The 24,440-nt window shown below is 42.3% G+C and overlaps 1 protein-coding gene across 3 annotated transcripts in view; it reads left to right on the top strand.

Moving 5' to 3' along the window:
- The window catches only part of adamts16 (ADAM metallopeptidase with thrombospondin type 1 motif 16), a 201,896-nt gene that overhangs the window by 159,755 nt on the left and 17,701 nt on the right, over positions 1–24,440 (top strand). For all 3 annotated transcript variants that reach the window (XM_033048173.1, XM_033048183.1, XM_033048191.1), the window contains one exon: positions 4,367–4,493. In XM_033048173.1, coding sequence (XP_032904064.1) covers positions 4,367–4,493 — 127 coding nt within the window. The remainder of the gene's footprint in view (positions 1–4,366; positions 4,494–24,440) is intronic.

Raw genomic sequence — 24,440 nt, 5'->3', positions numbered from 1 at the left:
CCACTGTGCAACCCTACATTACCCTGTTTCCTTCCACATTGCCATGTTGCAGTTATTACCAGATACAGCCCCCATTTCATATATACTGTATGTGTGCTGAGGCCCCAGTGTTATCAAAGCTACTTGCTTTGTGAGTGCCGTTTCAGTGCAACTGGAAAAAATCAGCATGAGTGCAAGTCTCAAAATAAAAGTATAATCAAAATCAGTTGTGCAAAAAATCACTTCAATATGCAACTTCTAACCATTTGAAGCTTTACCTCTATTCATTTCAATGTTTGTATTAAATAGAGTATTCAATGTCAAGTTCCATATATTGACCAGAAAAGAGACAGAATGCATGATGTCCATTTACATTACATTTTAATGGTTCCAATAAACCGTGAAAGTCAGCTTGGGAATTCCACCAAATCTTCCAAACCCCACGTGTAAAACGAAAGCAATGTAAACACTCAACAGGACTAATTTTTCATTCAGTTTGAAGGCTGTTTTAACCAGGATCTGTAGGCAAATTTGTAATTGTCCTGAAGTTCCATAACAATATCTGTTTAGAAACATAAAAGCCCAGGAAGACATTTCCAGACGAGATTTCAGTCAATTTGCCCGATCTATGAACTAAAATATTGCAGCAGCCTCAAATATCCATTGGTTCTCCTCATTATTCTACATATGCACCCCCAGAATTGATTTGATTTAATCCCCCTTGTTTGAATATTGCCTTTTCCTAAATATGTGAATGTAATTTCTAAACTTCTAAATGTTTAAAACTGCAGATACTGGGAATCTGAAATAAAAATAGAAAATGCAGGAAATATTCAGCAGGTCAGACAACACGTATGGAAAGAGAAGGGTGTTGATAACCTATCATTAATTCTGATGAATGATTATCGACTAGATATGTAATGTTTTTTCACAGATGCTGCCAGAACTGTTGAGAATTTCCAGCAGTGTCTGAATTTAACTAGTTCCATTAAAAAATAGATACTCAAGATTTAGTCTAGATTTTTTTCACGATTTAGCATTTTTGTTGTACAATGTATTATTCAGTTTTCCTGCATGAAGTCCTAACTATTTCTTCATGTTGTGTTAACAAAACAATTGTATTTATGGTATTATTTATGGATTACTGTTTTAGATGCAAATTACAATGCAAATTACACATACCATAAGATTTATTTTAGACTACATTTTGTGATAAAACAATAATAAGGTTATAGATCATTTTTATCACAAAATTTTAAACAGTACAAGCAGGAGCAGAGAAAAAACAATATTGTCTTATTAAGCCTAGTTCAGCATTCAATAATTTATTTACAGCCACTGTCATATTTGTTAAAATGGCAACAACTTAAGAAACTTTGTTAGAATCATTCCTTGTCGAGCAACCTCAATAGGCGATATTAAGTAATCTTATAACATCTGAATATGTTTCTGCGCGTCTAATCTTACAAAACAGATGACATGGATTATACAGGTATAAAGCACAAAAACAGCCTCTTCAGACCATCTCATCCATGCTAACCAAGATGTTTATCAGAGTTAATCCTATTTGTCTGAGTTTGGTCCACATCTTTCTACATCTTTTCTATAACTTCAGATATCCCCTCAATGTTATACACCTGTTTATAACCAATTTATAACTATTCTGCTTCTATCTATTAAACAATCTTCTTTCCTTGTTAAGTTTAAGAAAGAACTGCAGATGCTGGAAAAACCGAAGGTAGACAAAAATGCTGGAGAAACTTAGCGGGTGAGGCAGCATCTATGGAGCGAAGGAATAGGTGACGTTTCGGGTCGAGACCCTTCTTCAGACTGAAGAAACGTCACCTATTCCTTCGTTCCATAGATGCTGCCTCACCCGCTGAGTTTCTCCGGCATTTTTGTCTACCTTTGTTCTTTCCTTGTTAATATATTCTCCTCAGAACAAACTTTTGTGAGGACTTTGCATGGAATAATCTTAACATATCTTTATGCATAATTGCAATTTTAATCTTCAATGTTGATATGAGAAAATATAAATTAGAATTAATTGTACTTTTGCATGAAGATGGTGCCCTTTAAGAAAAAAGAATTCAGTCATCCTGAATACTTTATGAAACACACTAGCTACATTATTGCCACAAAGGATGTATTCATTTGAAAATGTCAGAAATAATTTCACCAATTAGCATTCTGATCACAGTGCAGTGCTAAATGGATGCTTGATGTTTCAAAGTATTCAATTTGATCCTTAATGTATTTTTTTTAGCTTATCTCTGTACTCTAACAATTCCATGTCTGCATGGTGCAATACAGAGTCCCAAGTTCATAGCTCACAAATGGTGCAACACAAGTGGTTAGGGTGGTAAATAAGACATATGTTATGCTAGTCTTCATTGCGAGGCGCATTGACTAGAAGAGTCAGGAAGTCATGATACAACTCTATAGAGCGTTGGTTAGGCCACATTTGGAGTATTGTGTGCAGTTCTGGTCACTCAATTACAGGAAAATGTGGAAACTTTGGAGAGGGTGCAGAGGAGGTTTACCAGAATGCTATCTGGATCAGAGGGATTCAGCTCAATGGAGATACATTTGGAATTTTTTGAGGATGCACCAAGTGGACAAGGAAGAGCCAGTGGATGTAGTGTATCTGGACTTTCAGAAAGCCTTTGATAAGGTCCCACACAGGAGATTAGTGGCCAAAATTAGAGCACATGGTGTTTGGGGTAGGATATTGACATGGATAGAAAATTGGTTGGCAGACAGGAAACAAAGAGTAGGAATTAACGCGTCCCTTTCAGAATGGCAGGCAGTGACTGGTGGGGTGCCGCAAGGCTCGGTGCTGGGATCGCAGCTATTTACAATATCAATTAATGATTTAGATGAATGAATTAAAAATAACATTAGCAAATGTGCAGATGACACAAAGCTGGGTGGCAGTGTGAGACCACACCTGGAGTATTGTGTGCAATTTTAGTCTCCGAATTTGAGGAAGGACATTCTTGCTATTGAGGGAGTACAGCGTAGGTTCATGAGGTTAATTTTCGTGATGGCGGGACTGTCATATGATGAAAGAATGGAACGACTGGGCTTGTATTCACTGGGATTTAGAAGGATGAGAGGGTATCTTATAGAAACATAAAATTATTAAGGGATTGGACAAGCTAGATGCAGGAAATATGTTCCCGATGTTGGGGGAGTCCAGAACCAGGGGCTATAGTTTAAGAATAAGGGGTAGGCCATTTAGAAATGAGATGAGGAAAAACTTTCTCACCTAGAGAGTTGTAAATTTGTGGAATTCTCTGCCTCAGAAGACAGTGGAGTCCGATTCACTGGATGCATTCACAAGAGAGTTAGATAGAGCTCTTAGGGCCAGTGGAATCAAGGGATATGGGGAGAAGGCAGGAACGGAGTACTGATTGTAGATGATCAGCCATGATCACATTAAATGGTGGTGGTGGCGTGAAAGACCGAATAGCCTACTCCTGCACCGATTATCTATGTTTCTATGAGAGGTGGGATGGACTTGGATTGTTTTTCTCAGGAACATCAGATGTTGAGGGGAGATTTGATATAAGTATATCAAATTATGAGGGCATAGATAGGGTAGACAGTCAGAATATTTTTCCCAGGGTGGAAATGTCCAGCACTAGCAGCCACAGCTTTAAGGTGAGAGGGGCAAAGTTTAATGGAGATGTGTGGGCAACTTTTTGCACAAAGGGAGTTGGGGGCCTGGAACGCATTGCCAGGGGTAGTTGTGGAGGCAGATACATTAGTGGCGTTTAAGAGGCTGTTAGATAGGCACATGAAAGAGCACGGAATAGAAGGATATGGATCATGTCCAGGCAGATGAGATCAGTTCAGCTAGGCATCATATTCGGCACAAACATTGTGGGCCGAAGGACCTGTTCCTGTGCTGTAGTGTTCTATGATCTCATCTCAATCTTCACTGCAATTGAATATTTGAAAAATCACTATTTACCAAGTCTGAACTTGCATCTTTTACTATTTAATTGTTGATGCAATAAAAAGGCCCCTGTATAAATGTAATAAAGTGAACACGTGCACAGAAATGGAACGATGCAACCTAAAGTTTTATTGAACTTGCTCAATGAGAATATTTAAATTGGTTTTATTAAGATTTTCTGGCGATTTCTGGCAAAACACTGATGAGGCCCAACATTATTTCTTTAGGTGGGTATTGGGATCAGCATCCCAACCTGCAATCCAATGGATGCAGTTGTTGCGACTCTTGAGCACTTTTATTGTATCAAAATGTTTTCAATATTATCATTCTATTTAAAAATTGTTGTAAATTTTCAAGCACTTTTCCATTTAAAATCTCATTGAGGTTATTGAAATGTGTGAAAAGGTGCTTTGTTTTTTCTAGGTCAGATGACCACAAGGGTGGCGTGTTACCGTGATCTCCGCGCACAAGTGAACCTCTCCTTCTGCAACTCAAGGAGTCGTCCTGCCACTGGAGTAACCTCTTGTAACCTCCAGGCTTGCCCTGCAAGGTAACGGTCCCATCTACACTCATCTTCTCTAAGTTGGTATTTGATTTGTAATATGCACCGTTAGTTTGATCAGTCTCAGTCCTTACCTTTTTTGGTTAGATGCTTTTTATAACTAGCAATATTCAATCCACAGAAAAAATAGGTGCAGGAGTAGGCCATTCGACCCTTCGAACCAGCACCGCCATTCAATATGATCATGGATGATCATCTAAAATCAATTGCTTTTTCCCATATCCCTTGATTCCTTCAGCCCTAAGAGCTAAATCTAACTCTCTAAATCTCTCTTGAAAACAATCCAGGATTGGTACTGTTATTACCATCCACTTTTTCCTCTCCCATCTTATTATGTTATTAGGAGTTAATTACTCAGCAGTTATTTCCGTTCTTTCTTGTTCTTTGCTTATTTGCTCCAGTTCTCCTCTTTTCCTTTGAATGTCTGCACATTTTTGAACATGCAATTTAATTCATCTTTTAATAGATGTTCAATTTACTTCTAAAAATAAATGTATTTTATGCTTGTATTTGTTCTTTGATTTGATGTAACCCTTGTTCCCAACTATGGCCCAACCTCTCTCTTCTGTTTTCTTTATTTGTATGCTTTATTCGCCATAGATCCCTTTCTCTAGCTGAGTGGATTAAGATCCCTTTCTCTAGCTGAGTGGATTAAGATCCCATTGACAGTCCTGCATACTTTTTCCATTAATAAAAATAAAATATTGGAGAACTGCCTCGGATATCAGTAGTGAGCTGGAAATATTACCCATGTGGAGTGTCCAATAGCAAACATTGAACAAATTGTTCGAAAGCTGATAAATGTTTTCTGACAAGTCGGTTAGTAATGGTGAGCTTTGTGGTGGATTCAGCTTTAGTGGACCACTTTCTGACTGATGCATAATGGCAACGGTCCAACTGACTGGATCTGTGGGTGTAAGGCACTGGAAATGTAAAGTGCTTCATCTGTCAGATTACTCTCAAGATACAAAACAGTTAGACTACCCAAATCCCCAAGGCTCCAAAAAACTGCAGGGTGTTGAAGTGCTGTAGATCTATGAGTTCCTAAAGTGTGAACACAGTTAAAAATGTACCGGCAGCTGATATGAATAGCAATTCTTGGCCACATTTAGTAACTGGCAGCAACCACTCTGGCTTGTGCAATGAAGTGGCTAGCAGCCAGCTCTGTCTACCTTTCCCCATCCCATTAAGGTTCACCTTAATAAGTAGGCAAGACAAACTGCAATGTTCAGGCCATTGGAGTGTAATTTCGTAACACTCAGCGTCACATGGTCACCTTCAGTCTTGAACATGCCATCCTCACAGACTGCAGGCTGAGTGGTCTCTAGTTCTCTAAGCTGTCACGTACCAAATCTCTATAATAGTTGAAAAAAATATCGTGCAGCAACAATCCTTTCCCCCCATTTTAAAGGTCCACCATTTTTTGTGCATTGCCATTAAAATCTTTAGTAAGTATATACACTCTTAATACATTCTTTAGGTCAACATTGTTTTCTCTCTGTTCCAAGCCTTCCATTTGCGTTGTTCCATAAACCCTATGATTTTCGGCAGTTCATTCCTCAATGGCCACTAATGGTGCTTCCTACGGTATGTGTATTTTGGCTGTTCTGCATGGAACAGTGCCCTTTCTTTCTTTTATTCTTTCGTATTATTCCCAGTGGAAAGAGTGCCTGAACCATGAAACCTGGATAAGACTATGTGCACCAGGTAGGGATTTCTGTGTTCCCTGATTTCACCAGAGGTGGACAATGGAAGAAACCATGGTCCATCTCCTGGACATGAACCATGGTCTACCTCTATGTAAACCCGCCTTCCTGGAACAGCTCCTTGTCGGCACAGAGCAGGCTCCCGGCAGGAGGCCTGCTGGCTGGGAGAAGTTCACTATCGGGTGCGATCAGCTGGAAGTATCAGATGGTGCTAAAGGGAGGTCATTAATTCATCAGCTGAGGAGATCGTGCCAAAATTTGGGGACTGAAGTACCACAGATTGTTGATGTCTAAACAGGAAAGGTTTTAATTTCAAAAAAGTGGGCAAACTGCCACCTGTTGTCCTCCATCTCTCAAACATTGGCCATTACAGCATTACCACAGGAGGAAATGCCACCCAGATTAGAGCACATTCAGTGGCAGAATCCTAGCCCAAGGTCCCTGTGATTTGAACAGGAGACAAATATCAGGGAAAGACACAAAATGCTGCAGTAACTCAGCAGGACGGGCAACATTCCTGGAGAACATGGATAGGTAACATTTCAGGTCAGAGCACTTCTTCAGGAATAGATAACGTTTTGGGTCGGGACCCTTCTTCAGAGCCAAATAACCTCCTCCATGGCAACATATATAGAAACGCAGCAGCCAAACCTCCTGCTCAAACTAAGCTTTCTTCTCAAGGCCAGCTGGCAATAGTCTGAAGAAGGGTCCCAACCCAAAACATTACCTATCTATGTTCTCCGAAGATGCTGCCTGATCCACTGACTTACTCCTGCATTTTGTGTCCTTCTTTGTAAACCAACATCTGCTGTTCATTGTTTCTACAAATAGTCAATAAATGTTGCTTTTACCTGAACATGTCGCCCTAACTAATGGGGGCAATCGGACGAGGAAAGAATTTATCATTTTAGCCCATGGGGATGTCTTAGAAATTTCCCATTCCTTTAAACTTTTGTTTAATTGGGCTCCTATTTCAACAGACTTTCCACTCTGTTTGACAATCTTCCTCCAACCCCTCAAGCCCCCTTCCATTGGGAATTGGTATTGTTGCAATGATGAGATAATTAAGCTTTTTATCACGATTTTCAATGATCTTTAAAATGCAAAAGTTGATTTATCATGGGAGTAGAAGAGAAAAAGATCTAAAGCCTCGCAGGAAGTTGCTTGCTGTGCCTGGAAGTTGGTGGGGGACTGAGGGAGATCAGAATGGGGATGATTGGCAAGAGTCTTTCAATGGAGAAACTGGCTTGCTCCTGTCTTATTTTGATGTATTTATAGGCCGTACTCGTGACTGGTACTGTCAGTTACATTTATATTCTTGTAACAAGCACCCTGTTTTTATTTTCTGGTCTGGAATGAGGGAGGATATTAAAGGAAAGGTTAGCAAGGCCATAGAACAAGCAAGCCAAGCACTGAGGTTTATTTCTAAAGGGATAGAAATAATAGATAAATAGGGAAGTTGTGCTGGATATGACTTGAACCTTGGTTAAACTGCACTTGCACAGTTCTCAATGCCATATTAAACAAGGATAGAGAGACACCAGAGAGAGTACAGAGTGTAGTCATAAGGATGATACCTTATAAATGGGACAGTATCTGTTTAGTGAAATAAGGAACAGATACATGCTCTTTTGAGAAATGAAAACTGAGAGAGCTTTAAGACGATGGAAGGATTTTATAGAGTGTTTATATAAATAATGTTTCCTTGTATAGAAAAACTTAACTCAAAACCATCAATATAAGCTTGTCACCCACAAATAAAACAAGGAACTCATAAAAAGTTACTTTATTCAAAAAGTGTGAGAGTGTGGACCTTGCTATCACTTGGGAATGAAACAAATAATATAGACAATTCTACATTTCTATAAGGGGACACTGGAGAACTGCAAGGGGAATGATGGTGTAGAATTTTATGCTGATAGATTCAGATGAGAAAATAAAACAGAGGATGCTTAAGGGAAGTGTACATCTCCTCATGGATCAGTTAGATAGATGGCTGTATCATCTTGTAGGTTCCAATTTTATCTTTATATATAATTTACTCTTCATTCATTCCACCTTAACCTTACGCTCTAATGCGGTGAGTTTCATTTGTCTGGTGGTCCGCTCTTTCCACCAATCTGTGGGTTCGTGGTTTGTTCTTATCATTCGCACTATTTATTAAACTTCTCATGCTCACATTGTCTGCAAATTTCCAAGTCCTCGTTATTAATATGCATCAAAATTAGCAGCAATTCTGTTTTTTAATCCAGGAAACAACTTTGTAAACATCTCCCCAATCCAGACACTAACCTCAGCTATAACCCTGTGCTACTTTATATTTGTGCTGGTGCTGCCTATTTCATCCTGTGGGCGTCAGTTCGCTAAAGGGCCTGTCCCACTTTGGCAATTTTTTTCGGCAAATGCCGGCGACTGTCACAGTCGTAGCAGGTTGCCGAAAAACCTGTGGCTGGACCCCCCCCCTGCGACAATGTCTACGACAAGCTACGACAACCTACCACCTGGTCGATGTCAAGCTACGGCAAGCTACTGACAACCTGCGACCCATTGGGACGTCCACCTACGATCACACCTTCAGCAACTGATGACCACACAGACGACAACCTACGACACCCGTGACAAGCTGCGACAAGCAATGACCCTGTTGGCGACAACTGAAGATATTGAAGGCAATTCAGTTGCCAGTACCTGTCGCCGGTTGACGTAGGTTGAAGTAGGTAGCCGCCAATGGAATTCACCTAAGTCAGCACCCAGCGACAACCAACGTCACCTGGCGACAACCTACCACAGCACCTTCAACAGGAGGACAAGCTACGTCAATCTACGTCAAGCAGGCAGTCGCCGGAAAGTTTTGAACATTTCAATATCCAGCGGCGACCAGAAAAACATTACGACTCTTTAGGCGACTTGAGGACACTAACGACCATACAGGCGTCACCGCAGGACCATGTGGCGACAGCCTACTCACCTGTAGTCGCCTGAAAAAAATCGCTTAAGTGGGACAGGGGCTTAACTGGCACAATATTTGGTACTTCATTAAATCCCTTTGAAGCCATTTTTGCTTTGCCATTCAGGTTACATAGAAACATAGAAAATAGGCGCAGGAGTAGGCCATTTGGCCCTTCGAGCCTGCACCGCCATTCGATATGATCATGGTTGATCATCCAACTCAGTATCCCATACCTGCCTTCTCTCCATACCCCCTGATCCCTTTAGCCACAAGGGCCACATCTAACTCCCTCATAAATATAGCCAATGAACTGGCCTCAACTACCTTCTGTGGCAGAGAATTCCACAGATTCACCACTCTCTGTGTAAAAAATGATTTTCACAGAGGTTAATCATGTCTGATCTATTACCTCTGTGTACCTTTCTGAACTAACTCCATTTCCTTTCATTTCTTTAATATCCATGAGAATGACATCAACTGTATTTCTTTCATTGGCCTACTCTTAATTAATTAAAACAAAATTCAAGATTGTCAAACGTAATTTTCCTTTGAGGAAACTCTGCACTGAAATTAGTGACACAGTTAGTAAAGCTGCTGCTGCCTCATAGCTCTAGCTAAGCAGGTTCAGTCCTGATCTCCAGTCTATTTGTGTGGAGTTTGCCAGTTCTCTCTATGACCTTTAAATTTCCTCCTGTACAATGCTTCTTATAGAATCTGGTAGAAGTTGATGCAAATGTGGGGAGAATAGTTTACAGGAAAAGATACAGGCAATGGGAGCCAGCTTTGATTCAGTGGGCTGCAATGGCCCTTTTCTATGTCATGAGGAAATATGTATGATTGTGGCCAAATTACCTTCCATAACACATTACATTCAAGAATGTTATAAAAGATGCTTATGTGTGACCTTATGCCCCCAGATTTATTGTTTAATGTTTAGACCCCCCCTCTGAAACTTAGGTAAAAAATTGCAATGGAGGTTAATTCTTCTTGAGGCTGTGGCCAGCTCTGTGGGCTGGGAAACCTCACTGTGAAGCATTTAATAAACTAGCATAAAAGACCGTGGGAACTTGATCTATGCTGAATGTAATTTGAGTTTAAGTTTCCACAACCTTTTACCAGCAATGCATTGTGGCAGAAAAAAACGCATAACTATGTGGAACCTCACCCCAGCATTTCCTTGTAGACGTTGAAACAAAAAAATAAGGTGGGGATTGAAAGAGGGATGCCTGGAAAGACACAGCAGAACAATCAACCTTTGAAAATGAAACATTAATTAAATGCTTTGAATGGGATCTTTTAATTAAAAGCATATTAGAATTACATCAGATCTGCTGACTTTTGTATGGCTTCTTTCAGTCACATTAATCAGTGGTATATAGGAAGGAACTGCAGATGCTGGTTTAAACCAAAGATAGACACAAAAAGCTAGCAGGAGTAACTCAGCGGGACAAGCAGCATCTCTGGAGAGAAGGAATTGGTGACGTTTCAGTTTCAAGTCTGAAGAAGGGTTTCAACCCAAAATGTCACCCATCCCTTCTCTCCAGAGATGCGACTTGTCCCGCTGAGTTACTCCAGGTTAATACCAGTGCTACTGATCAGACTTGTACATGTGTGGAATTTAAAGTGATGGCTCTCGTTGGTACCAGTTATGATCTGATTGAGTTTGGCACTGGGTGAGCAGCCTGACAGGTGCTCTTGTGCACTGGGGAGCAGTTTGCTGTGATGCAGCTGTTGATAAAGTTCCTGTGTGGAAATATGACCCTTAGTTTTACAGTTTTTTACAAAGACCTGTCAAGTTTAACTTCCCCTGATTGGAAATAAAATGGAATTCATTTGAAACAACTAATAAAACCGAGTTCACGAGAACTAATTTGCACCTGTATCATTCAACCCATTCAGTAATTTGGCCTCATGAGTTTTATTCCTGGGTTCTAATTTCCCTTTATCCCTCTTAATACCCATTTATGAGGAGCAATGCTGATAGATGTAAGTTGTGGTTAAATTAGGAAGTGCCTTCAAGTCTATTAATATAAAGGCTGTGAATCATTATTCATCTTTCTTGATTCCCAAAAGTAGATAATGTTGATCCTCAAAAGTAGAAATTGTGAAGAAATTTGATTCAGAAAGCACTGTAACAGATGGTTTGAATTATGAAGGAGAAACCTAAATCAGACCATGACCTTCTACCTCCTGGAACTTATTGCAGATTGCTCTAACAGTGAGAAAGCAATGTGCAGAACCAGTAGTAGCAATTCAGCCAAGAGTTCAGTCCAACATTCCCTGAATTCTGGAAGGCACCACATTTCCCATCACCATTAGCACCTTGTGCTTATTCCTGTTGTTAGAGTTTGTTACTCGTTGTTTCATATATACGGGTGACTAGTATGCAGCTCTACGTGGGGCAAGGTTAATTCATTATGTGGCTATAAACCTGTATTGTAGCCTTCAAAAGAAGAATGAGCAATCAGAGGAGTGGGGCTGGGTAATCTCCCACTAATGTGAATAGTTAAAATGTGTGGCACTAGAGCAGCATTCTAGGAGTTGATAAAGCATGGCCTCTACTGCTGTCCAGACTCCTGTTTTTCTTTCCCAAGAGCTGCCTCCTGTTATTACTATCTAATACCCATTGCTACATTCGAGCACTGAGTGCCAAGTCTAACTGCTCTCCCACCCAAACTTTCTATTTCTATGTCTTTCTCTCCTTGGCTTGTGCTAGCCTTGCCTGCTTACTATCGCCCACTGTTTTCCTCCACCATTATTCCTCAGATATTAATCCTGCTGCACGGGCATTCTTTGCCTTTGAGAACCGACTCGCGTTGCTCAAGTTTGTTCATCCTCCATTGTCTCACAGTCTCGTTCTCTCCCCAGTGTACACAAGCTGAAAGTACCATGGATCGTACTCTGTACAGCTCAATTTCCTCATAACCATGCCAGTGGCTGTGGAATTTAACTGGCACATATGGCTTAGGCTGCTTCAACCTCATTGCTTGGATGTTTATTTGCCAGAACCTGAATTCCAGATATTCAACTTACAGTGTAAATTAATTCCTGATTTTTGTTGTTTGAAAAGGTGATCTTAAAATGAATGATACCAGAAATATAAATCTGAACCAACTTTTCAAATTAACACTGAAAGTGGAACAAGAGAGCACAGGTTGAAATTAATAGAAGCCATCATCATTAAAACCTAAGGGCTAGGAATTCAGATGCCTCACATCGCGATGCAATCTCGATCACTTCTGAGTGGAGTTGTGCTAATCAGAGATTTCATCGTACTTGTTTTCAAGATTCACTTGTGCACTTGATATTATTTCCATGTCATTTGCACAGAGAATGATGTTACTCTGTGTACAGTAATCTAAGTTTTAGTTTGGTTTATTGTCACGTGTACCAAGGTACAGTAAAAAGCTTTTGTTGCGTGCTAACCAGTCAGCGGAAAGACAATGCATAATTACAATAGAGCTATTTGCAGTGTAATAAGGGAATAACGTTTAGTGCAAGATAAAACCAGTAAAGCCTGAGCAGGACTGCTCAATAGTTGTGGTAGGATGGTTCAGTTGCCTGATAATAGCAGGGAAGAAACTGTCCCCGAATCTGGAGGTGTTCATTTTCACATTTTTGTACTTGTTCTCTTTACGACAATTGTGCACACTCGATATGTAGCTGGATTCAGTCATTGGCATGAGGCCCATATTTACTTTGCTCATTCAGATTACCCAGCCCCACTCCTCTGAATTGCTGCCTCATCGCACAACGTACTAACCAAGCAACCATACAGTCACCTGGCCTCTCTATTCTTAGGTCTAACTCAGTAATATCATTCACAACCCATTCCATCCCACCCCACCAATCTCATCTCCAATTTTACCAACCATATTGCTGCACACCCCTATCCCTTATCATCCGGGACCCATAAACTTCCTTATCTCTTGGCTATAATCTTGCTTGAAAACAAACTCATTAAACCTCTCCCTGACCCTTTTCACTTTCCACAATTTGCCTTTACCCAAACTTAAACCAATAGTCTTGCAATATCCAGGTTTTGCCTTCAGTCATTGCAAGCAACTGGTCAAAGTTTCCATCAGATGATATTTAGCGAGCTGCTGGGGTATGAATTCTTCAGATCCAGGAAAGATATTAAAGTGGCAATATGCAGGGATCCCAGGCTTTCTGTCATCCAAAATTCAGTGTACCCCTTTCCTTAGGATTTCTGCACAACAGGAGATGTTGCAAAGATGTACCTTTTGTGCAAAGCAAGGCCTCTCTTCTATTAGATTCATCAATATAGATCCAATGGAGGAAATCAGGTAACCCTCAAACTGTAAGTGGCGGGGGAGGAAGACTGAATCAGGAGCACAATAGGAAAAGATCATTACCAGGGCTGCCAACATTAGGTGAGAGTTGAGAGTGAGAAATTGCGAGAGACCAAGCCCAAGGGAGCGTAGCCCCATATCTGACCCTCTGGACTTAACCTATTACGTTCAAGTCCACAGGTGCTTATCTAATGTGGTAATCTTTTATGTGACACTTCACAGGCCAAATTATGTATAACAAAATTTGCTACATCCATTGGCTTCCTTGTTATCTAACATGCTAGTTACTTTGTCAAATAAATCATCAATTGGTTGAACACAATTTATCCATAAAATTATACTCACTCAGCTGTATAAGTATCCTGTACCATTTCTTTCATTTTCCTAACAAACTTTTCACCCCCAATACTTTCAGTATTTTGCTGTCTTCCTCTCAGCTGGGACTTTTCTGAGATGCAAAGTCCAGTAACTATATATTTAAGCAATATTATTCTACTAAATGTGATCTTGAGAGTACATAATATTTTCTATGATATTCATAACACAACAATGATAAAAAAAGATCTTTGTTTTGATTGCACCTACCAACATGCATACATTATTATATTACAGTTAATATGTACCAAGGGCAAATTTTTGTTCCAATGCTCCCCATTCCCAATTACTTTTACATTGAAGTGATTGAAATCCAAGCAAAGTTGAAATGGCATCATAAAAGTAAAACTTCCGGAATGGATGATATTCATTATGTGGTTGTTTGGGGTCAGTATCAGCAAAATTACTATATTAAACTTTGAATCTTCAGATGTCCTGGTTCAAGCTAAAACTAAAGACAAATAATAATCTCCTCACACATTCCCCGTGCAAGTATCTCTGTCACTCCTTTAAAATATGCCCCTTCTTTGAACAAGATCTTAAATATCGCATCTGAATCAGTTTCCATCTGATTACGCTCCTTGAGGATGTTTATCTACGTGTTCAATTAATAAAACAACGAGACATTTCTATTCAACCTGTCAAAGGAATTTGGGGGGGGTGGTTAGAAACAGTCAGTGAGGTAAACAAACATAATAGTTGAGTGACAAATGACAATAGTGCTACCTTCCCAATATTTAACTGAAGGAAATAATGGGTTATCGGGGCTGTATGTTGTGACAGACAGCCTGACACCTTGCATGTCATTTTAATATTACACTTATCCCAACCCCCTCGATATTCCGGATTAATAAATTAAGTTTTGTCAACTAATTACAAATCAGACTAATTACAAATCAATAACATTAACCAACTCCGAAACATGAAGCGCTGAGCATTGCGATCCAGACATCACGGACAACTGGCCTCAGTTCCCCGCTCATATCTGGCATTGTTCTCCGTCTGAACCAGGGGCCGCGGAGCGTTTTTGAAAGTGGGGAGGCTGAGCGATCACTGATCACTGTCCTTGGGGGCACTCGGCGAGGGAGTGGAGCAACCGAGTGGGGAGAGAAGGTGTGGAAGGGGGGTGTTCCCCCCCTCCCAGGGTAGGGACTTTTTGAAATTTGATGTATTAAAATTATGTTTTAGTGCATTGTAGAAGTATGATTTCAATTTTTTGTATGAAGTATTTTTAAGAGGAAACTTTTTAAGGAGTAACTTTTTCCTCACATAGGGTGGTGGGTGTATGGAACAAGCTGCTAGAGGAGTTAGTTGAGGCAGGGACCATCCCAACATTTAAGAAACAGTTAGACTGATACATGGATAGGACAGGTTTGGAGGGATATGGACCAAAAGCAGATAGCGTAGCTGGGACATGTTGGCGGGTGTGGGCAAGTTGCGCCTAAGGGCCTGTTTTCACACTGTATCACTCTATGACTACATTATACCTCCACCATGCATGAATACTTCTAAATCAAGTCTTCGAGTTATATTGCCATATACTCAAGCATAGAAACATAGAAAATAGGTGCAGGACTAGGCCATTCGGCCCTTCGAGCCAGCACTGCCATTCAACATGATCCAGGATGTTCATCTAAAAATAGTACCTCTTTCCTGGTTTTTCCCCATATCCCTTGATTTCATTAGCCCCAAGAACTAAATGTAACTCTCTCTTGAAAACATTCAGTGAATTGGCCTGCACTGCCTTCTGTGGCAGAGAATTCCACAGATTCATAACTCTCTGCGTGAAGAAAGTTTGTCCTCATCTCAGTCCAAACTGGCCTACCCTTTATTCTTAAAATGTGACCCCTGGTCCTGAACTCTCCCAACATCGGGAACATTTTTCTTGCAGTTACAGTAAGTGAAAATCTAGCAGGCAAGCAGGATGCCTTCTCCAATGACTCCTATTTGAAGTCTACTATCTTCCACCGTATCTACCAACTGCTTGGTACTTACTTCCAGCAACCACTGGTTGTCCTCCAGGATGCACCGAGCCGCAGCCTTATCCATGCCGGTCACCTGGGCGAATTTGGCACAGAGATTCTCATGGCAGCGGCGCAACGCTTCCGACGCCTCCAACGGCCCGGGACTCTTGCACTGAGGCGGCTCCATGGCCGGAGCTGCAGTGAGCGAGTCGCCAGCCCGGCAAACACTTGCCAGCTCCGCTCCCCATCCGCATCTGTCCCCGCCACTGCTTCAGCTTCCAACACCCGTGGCCCATGCAGTTGAAATGAGTTTTGACATTTTCGTTGATCACAGGATTTCTCACGACAGAGCGTGAGAAATTTGTAATCAGCGTGAGAATTTGGCGAAATGCGTGATTCTCACGCTCAATGCATGCGAGTTAGCAGCCCTGCCTCTCTATCCCCTCTCTCTCCCCCCCCTCTTTCTCTCTCCTCTCTCTGTCCCTCCCACCTCTCTCTCTCCCGCTCTCTCCTCTCACCCCTGCTCTCTCCCCCTCTCTCTCCTCCCCCTCACCCTCCTCTCTCTCTTCTCTCTCCCCCTCTCTCCCACTCTCCCTCTCCCTCCTCTCTCTCTCTCCCCCTCCCCTCCTCCTCTCTCTCCCCCCCTCTTTCCCCTAACTCTCTCCCCTCCCCTCTCTCCCCCTCCCCTCTCTCCCCCTCCCCTCTCTCCCCCTCCCCTCCCCTCTCTCCCCCTCCCCTCTCCCCCTCTCTCTCTCCACCCTTCGCCCCTCTCCCCCTCTTCCCTCCCCTCTCACCCTCTCTCTCCACCCTTCACCCCTCCCCCCTCTCTCTTTCTCCCTCCCTCTCTATTTCCCCATCACCACCCCTTCGCTCTCTCTCCACACTCTTTCCCCTCTCTGTCTCCTCCTCTCTTTCTCTCACCTCTCTCTCTCCTCCTCTCTCCCCCCTCTTGCTCTCTCTGCCCTCTCTCCCCTCTCTCTTTCTCCTCTCTCTATCTCCTCTTTATCTTTGCCCTCCTCTCTCTTTCCCCTCTCTCCTCTTTTACCACCCCTCTCTCTTCCCCCTCCCTCTCTCCTCCCTCTCCACCCCCTCTCTCTCACCCCTCTCTCTCTTCCCCCTCTCCCACCTCACTCCCCCTCTCCCACCTCACTCCCCCTCTCCCTCCTCTCACTGCCCCTCTCCCCCCTCTCCCTCTCACCCCCTCTCTCTCTTCCCCCTCTCCCACCTCACTCCCCCCCCCCCCTCTCTCCTCTCTCTCTCTCTCCCTCTCTCTCTCCCCTGTATCACTGTCTCCTTCCCCTCTCTCTCTCCTCCTCCCTTTGAGAGTCTCTGTCCCTTCGGCACAGAGACTCTCACGGCAGCGGCGCAACGCCTCCGACTTGCCCTGAGGCTGCTCCATGGCCGGAGCTGCAGCATGCGACTCGCCAGCCCGGCAAACACTAGCCATCCCGCAAGCACTCGCCAGCCCCGGCTCCCCGCATCTGTCCCCGCCGCTGGTTCTGCTTCCATCCCTCCCTCACCCCCGGCTCACCAACACCCGCGGGCCATGCAGTTTATATGAGTTTTGAAATTTTCGTTGATCACAGAATTTCTCATGACAGAGCGTGAGAAATTTGTGATCAGCGTGAGAGCGTGAGGATTTGTCCAAATGCGTGATTTTCATGCTCAAAAGCGTGAGAGTTGGCAGCCCTGTCAATACTGTGGAGAAACATTGGTGGAAGGAAGTAATAGGCAGCAGGAGGCATCATCAAGGGCTGGTGAGTTAATAAATAATTGGAATGCGTGGGAGAATAGTCAGGCTGACTCGTGAGTTCTAAAGATAGCAACGAGTGATTGTGGGAGTAAACAACATTGAAGGTATAATTTAGAATAAAAGGAGCTACCCGCTTGATAATAAATGACTTGGACTCTGGCACAGTGGACTAGGTAAGATCAGGCTTTTTGTGACTAAAGCCAAGGTAGACTTTTTTGAGGTAATCCTCATGTAAGACCTGCGAGGTACAAGTACCAAGGTGCAAGGTACCTTCCTGTTACAGTACAAGTGGCCCTTAAGTATGAGTTTGCAGGTCTTGAATGCATCTGTGTGCTTTGTAAATAATATCATTAAAATATGCTGCATACCATTGAAATTAACAGAAATACAGACTGACCTCTGTGTATGTAAGTCTTATTTTAATTTTGCAGGAGTGATCTACTTTGAGTGAACTCAAATGAAGATTTTAGATACATTTCAGTAACTAGCACACTAAAAAAACTGCATTACTTGAGAACTTGCTGCATCTTGAGAATTGTTGTTTTACCAGATTTTGCGCTGGCCAGCCAGCTGTGATACTGTCTAAGGTTTCTGAGAATGTTTTTCCTGTGCCAGCAGCATTTTTTTTTTAAATATATTGGAAGTGGAGTTTCCTGGAGTTTTCCTTCATTGATTCGCTGCCGAAGTCACTGGTACAGTCCAGTGTTTGGCAGGAGTCAGCTGAACCTCACTTTTGTCATGATGTGAAAATCTAGACCATTGTGCTTAATCAATGGCAGACCCCCTGCCTTGTGCAAAACCAAAGCTTCATGCATTTTGTTGTGACAGCCATCACCGAGATACTTTGCTTCAAATTAACAAGAATACTCCAACCCACAAATAACTTTTTATCCTGTCTCCATCCAGAAACAAATGTTGATAATCCAGAGCAAGAACAAAGTTTTAACTTGCTCATCATGATGGATGCAATGCTAACGAAAAAGTTATGCCTGTGGTTAATTAATTTTGTGGGTGGGACTACTTCTGGCAATTTAAATAATGGATTACAGAATAGGATGACCGATGCTTTTCATACTGAAATGGTTTATTGGATCATCATTGGAATCATCATCGGCGGTCACTCGAAACGAGTATGACTGTCCTCTCCTCTCCTCTCCATAGGGTTGTCTACTTGTGGGTCTGCAGATGTTTATTGAGGTCGATCTGTGATCCACACACCTTGGCACAATGTGGGCAGTGGATACTGGCGGTGGTTGGTAGTCATTGAGCCCTTTCTCTCTCTCTCCTTACAATGCTGTCGCTATGTCTCTGCGACATGGCGTAGTTCCATTTTGTGACGTGCAGCTCCTTCCTGCACAGATTTGCTCCAGGAGTGCCTGTCCAGTGCAATGTGCTCCCAGTTGCTCGATGTGATGTGGAATTTCTTCAGACTGTTCTTGATGTTGTCCTTGAAGCGTTTCTTTGGTCCGCCGGGGGTTTTGCCGACCTTCCTTCCATTGAGAGTACAGGATTTGTTTAGGGAGACGTGTTGGACATGCGGATGACATGGCCAGTCCATCGAAGTTGGTGCTGCATTATTGTGGTGGTGATGCTGGTCATGTTGGCTTCCTCCAAAACGCTGATGTTGGTCCATTTGTCCTCCCAGCTGATCCTCAGAATCTTTCGTAAGGATCTTTGATGATATTGTTCCAGTGCTCTCAGGTGCCTGCTGTAGATGGTCCATGACTCGGCTCCATACAACAGGGTGGAGAGGACAACGGCTCTGTAGACCAGAAGTTTTGTTTGAGCCCTTAGGTCTCGGTCTTCAAAGACTCTTTTCCTGAGCCTGGGTAGGCTCCGCTGGCACAACTCAGGCGATGGTTGACCTTAGAGTCGCTGTCAGCTTTTGAGGAAAGAATGCTGCCAAAGTAGGGGAAGTGATCAATCATTGGAATACTAATACAGTGTTTGTAATGTTTTATACAATGCCTTTGTTATTATGGTTGATATTTTTGCAGGAAATGTACAATAGGAGTATTCTTTAGAAGATTTATGCAGACATTTGTGCATTCTCACACGAGAATGGAGCAGACACGCCAGTCAGTAGAACTGCAGTGCTTGCAAAAATTGTTGATGCAAAAATGATTTAGTCAAGCAGAGAGCTTCTTTATAGGAGGTGACATCATTCCCATGGTTTGCCTTATTAGTGATGCACACTGGCATTTAAACATTTCTTAAGCCGTCCAGTAAATACCATTTTCTGTAACTGATATCTCTGACCGTTCATATATGCAGTCTGTGATCTTTGGCTATGAGACAAATCCCCTATCTTAAATCAGCAAAAAGGAATACTTGTTTCCCCAAGATATGAATCTTTAATTTAATTTAGTATTAAAGGTAATGTTTACTACTGTCTGTGGCCGAGTAGGAAATACTGAGAGGGTTTGTGTCAAGGTAATGACATATGTTGTCGAGTTAATAAACACTATTTATAATTTGAGAGAATGGGTCCACTAAATAACTGTGAAGGCAACATGTACAAGTGCTGACAGATGCTTTTCTGTTTGTCTCAGTGGTGGTTTGAGTTACAGTCTGAGTTCCTTGCTTTCATACTCTCCCGAGCTGTGAGCCAGCCAGCTGTCATCGACTAGCGTGCTGCACTAGCACTAGATGGGTGACTGGGCACAGATGATGGCAGTAACTCACCAATGTCCATTGGGAATCTGAGACAAGTCCAGTAATTTGTATTACAAAACTGTCCCAGCGCTCTTGAAAGTGTGACTGAAGTGGTTTATTAAATTTGTTGCATTATTCTGACAAGAGCGTAGATTTAGAAGACAATTCGTTAAAAGAAAGCTCCTGTTTTGAAAGGGAATAACAAAATGAGAACAATAATTTGTGATCAGTCAATCAGTGAGTGCTTTTTCATTAACTTTTCAACCTTTTCATTAACTTTTCAACCTTGAAGTAATTACATGCAACAATTTTGAGTAATTAATCTTGTCCACAAGGATCAGTGCTGGGAACTTTGTATTGTATGAATAACTTGGATGAGCATGTAGGGGGTATGATTATTACGTAGGTGGAGTCATAGACAGGGAAGCAGGTTGTCTAAGGAAACAGGCAGGCATAGATCAACTGGACAGTTGTGCAGAGTGGTGGCAGATGGAATTTAATCCACATAAGTATAAGGTAATGTATTTTGGAAGTCAAATAATGGCAGGACATATAGAGTAAGGTTTGGATTTTTGCTGAACATAGGGATTTAGCAAGTCCATATCTATTTGAACGTGGCAACACAGATAGATGATGGAATGATAAAGGTAATTGAAATGCCTACTTTGATAATCTGAAACATTGAATATAAGAGTTGCAATGTCATATTGCAGTTATACAAAATATTGGTTATACAGCACAAAGTATTATGTACAGATCTGATCACCACACCACAGGAAGGAAGTGGTTACTAAAGAGAGAATGCAGAAGATTTTCACCAGCATGTTGAACAAAACACAATGAATGGAGGAGCTCAATGGGTCAGGCAGCATTTGGGGAGGGAATGGACAGACAACACTTCTGGTTGAGACCCTTCATTAGATTGATGCCTGACCTGCTGAGATCCTCCAGCACTTTGTGTTTTGCTCAGGATTCCAGCATCTGCTGTTCCTTGTGTCTCCACCAGGATGTTGCCTGGAACAATGAACTGTAGTTGTAAAGAGAGATTGAATAATGTGGGATGAAACTGCAGATGCTGATTTAAACCGAAGACAGACACAAAAAGCTGAAGTAACTCAGCATGACAGGCAGCATCTCTGGAGAGAAGGAATGGATGACGTTTCGGGTCAAGGCCCTGCTACAGACTGAAGAAGGGTCTCGACCCGAAACGTCACCCATTCCTTCTCTCCAGAGATGCTACCTATCCTGCTGAGTTACTCCAGCTTTTTGTGTCTATCTGAGAGATTTAATAAGTTGGGTTTACTCTCACTGGAATGAAGGAGGGTGAGGGGTGACTTCATGGAAGTTTATAAAATTGAGGGACATAGATAGGATTGATGATCAGAATCAATTTTCCCAGAGAAGGGGAGACTGGATCTAGAGGATATGGTTTTGAGAGGAGCGGAAAATATTTTAACAAGATTTGAAGGTTAAGATTTTCACACACAGGGTGCTAAATATCTGGAATGAGTTGCTAAAGGAGGTGGTAGAAGCCAATACCATTACAACATTTAATAGCTGTTTGAATAAGTATTTTGAAAGAAAATGTAGTAGGATACAGGCTTAATGCAGGCAAATGAGTTAGTACAGATAGGATGCATAGGCTCAGATGGAGTGGGTTGAAGGGCCTGTTTCTGTCAGTACATTTTGATAATTCTATCTATTTAAAAATTCATGATGTTAGCATTGTGTGCCCTTGGTAGATGGAAGGTTACCCTGCAGGCGGGATGGTGTAAAAGCTCACTCCTTGGGATAGCTGACTGATAATCATCCTGCCTCATCGTCACATTTCACTTAATTTTGATACCTTAAGGAGCTTGCTCATACAACATAATTTTTTACAGTGTCATGTTAAGGAAAATCATTTATTTTTGACATGGAAATGTACAAGAGATTAGTGCATGGTGTTCTGAGGATCGAACATTGTTGGTCACTTCTAGAGCACGCAGATTTTAACAACACAATTCCACGCCGTGAGCAGCTTCAGAGCTCTTATTGCTTGCCTCCTATTCTTCAAGCACTCATGATTCCAGGCTGATGCTCCCCATAAGGGCTTGGGCTTCACCCTCTCCCCTTCAAAATTCTTAATAAAACTCTGACCCTGCTCTCCAGCAGTTTTAACAGCTGAACAATCAAGACCTGATGGTCTGACTCCGCAATGAATTCCCATTTTTCTTTTCACTACATCAAAATCTGTCCTCCAGCCAGCCAGACACCACTGCCCCAACCTCAGGACCCAACAAACCCTCAATCTTTGACCAGCTAACCCCACCCGCAACCACCATATCTTCCCTTCAACTCCCAGGTCTGGATCAGTCCCTGACTGCCAGCCTTCTCATTCCTTGCTCCTCCGACACCCACTTTGGTGCAGCCCAGTCTGAACACTGAATAATGAGAGACAGCATTCCTCAGAAACAGGTGAATTGATCATGGGGAACAAGGACATGGCAGACCAATTGAATAAGTACTTTGGTTCTGTCTTCACTAAGGAAGACATAAATAATCTGCCGGAAATAGCAGGGGACCGGGGATCAAATGAGATGGAGGAACTGATTGAAATCCAGGTTAGCCGGGAAGTGGTGTGTTAGGTAAATTGAATGGATTAAAGGCCGATAAATCCCCAGGGCCAGATAGGCTGCATCCCAGAGTACTTAAGGAAGTAGCCCCAGAAATAGTGGATGCATTAGTGATAATTTTTCAAAACTCTTTAGATTCTGGAGTAGTTCCTGAGGATTGGAGGGTAGCTAATGTAACCCCACTTTTTAAAAAGGGAGGGAAAGAGAAAACGGGGAATTACAGACCAGTTAGTCTAACGTCGGTAGTGGGGAAACTGCTAGAATCAGTTATTAAAGATGGGATAGCAGCACGTTTGGAAAGTGGTGAAATCATTGGACAAAGTTAGCATGGATTTATGAAAGGTAAATCATGTCTGACGAATCTTATAGAATTTTTCGAGGATGTAACTAGTAGAGTGGATAAGGGAGAACCAGTGGATGTGTTATATCTGGACTTTCAGAAGGCTTTCGACAAGGTTCCACATAAGAGATTAGTATACAAACTTAAAGCACATGGTATTGGGGTTTCAGTATTGATGTGGATAGAGAACTGGCTGGCAGACAGGAAGCAAAGAGTAGGAGTAAACGGGTCCTTTTCAGAATGGCAGGCAGTGTGACTAGTGGGGTACCGCAAGGCTCAGTGCTGGGACCCCAGCTATTTACGATATATATTAATGATTTGGACGAGGGAATTGAATGCAACATCTCCAAGTTTGCGGATCACACGAAGCTGGGGGGCAGTGTTAGCTGTGAGGAGGATGCTAGGAGGCTGCAAGGTGACTTGGATAGGCTGGGTGAGTGGGCAAATGCATGGCAGATGCAGTATAATGTGGATAAATGTGAGGTTATCCACTTTGGTGGCAAAAACAGTAAAGTAGACTATTATCTGAATGGTGGCCGATTAGGAAAGGGGGAGATGTAAAGAGACCTGGGTGTCATGGTACACCAGTCATTAAAAGTAGGCATGCAGGTGCAGCAGGCAGTGAAGAAGGCGAATGGTATGTTAGCATTCATAGCAAAAGGATTTGAGTATAGGAGCAGGGAGGTTCTACTGCAGTTGTACAGGGTCCTGGTGAGACCACACCTGGAGTATTGCGTACAGTTTTGGTCTCCTAATCTGAGGAAGGACATTCTTGCCATAGAGGGAGTACAGAGAAGGTTCACCAGACTGATTGCTGGGATGTCAGGACTTTCATATGAAGAAAGACTGGATAGACTCGGCTTGTACTCGCTAGAATTTAGAAGATTGAGGGGGCATCTTATAGAAAATTCTTACAAAATTCTTAAGGGGTTGGACAGGCTAGATGCAGGAAGATTGTTCCCGATGTTGGGGAAGTCCAGAACAAGGGGTCACAGTTTAAGGATAAGGGGGAAATCTTTTAGGACCGAGATGAGGAAAACATTTTTCACACAGAGAGTGGTGAATCTCTGGACTTCTCTGCCACAGAAGGTAGTTGAGGCCAGTTCATTGGCTATATTTAAGAGGGAGTTAGATGTGGCCCTTGTGGCTAAAGGGATCAGGGGGTATGGAGAGAAGGCAGGTACAGGATACTGAGTTGGATGATCAGCCATGATCATATCGAATGGCGGTGCAGGCTCGAAGAGCCGAATGGCCTACTCCTGCA

The sequence above is a fragment of the Amblyraja radiata genome, chromosome 2 (assembly GCF_010909765.2).
Source record: "Amblyraja radiata isolate CabotCenter1 chromosome 2, sAmbRad1.1.pri, whole genome shotgun sequence".
Lineage (NCBI taxonomy): Eukaryota > Metazoa > Chordata > Chondrichthyes > Rajiformes > Rajidae > Amblyraja > Amblyraja radiata.
The sequence above is the reverse complement of the archived record's forward strand: the minus strand, read 5'-3'. Positions and strand labels throughout refer to the sequence as shown.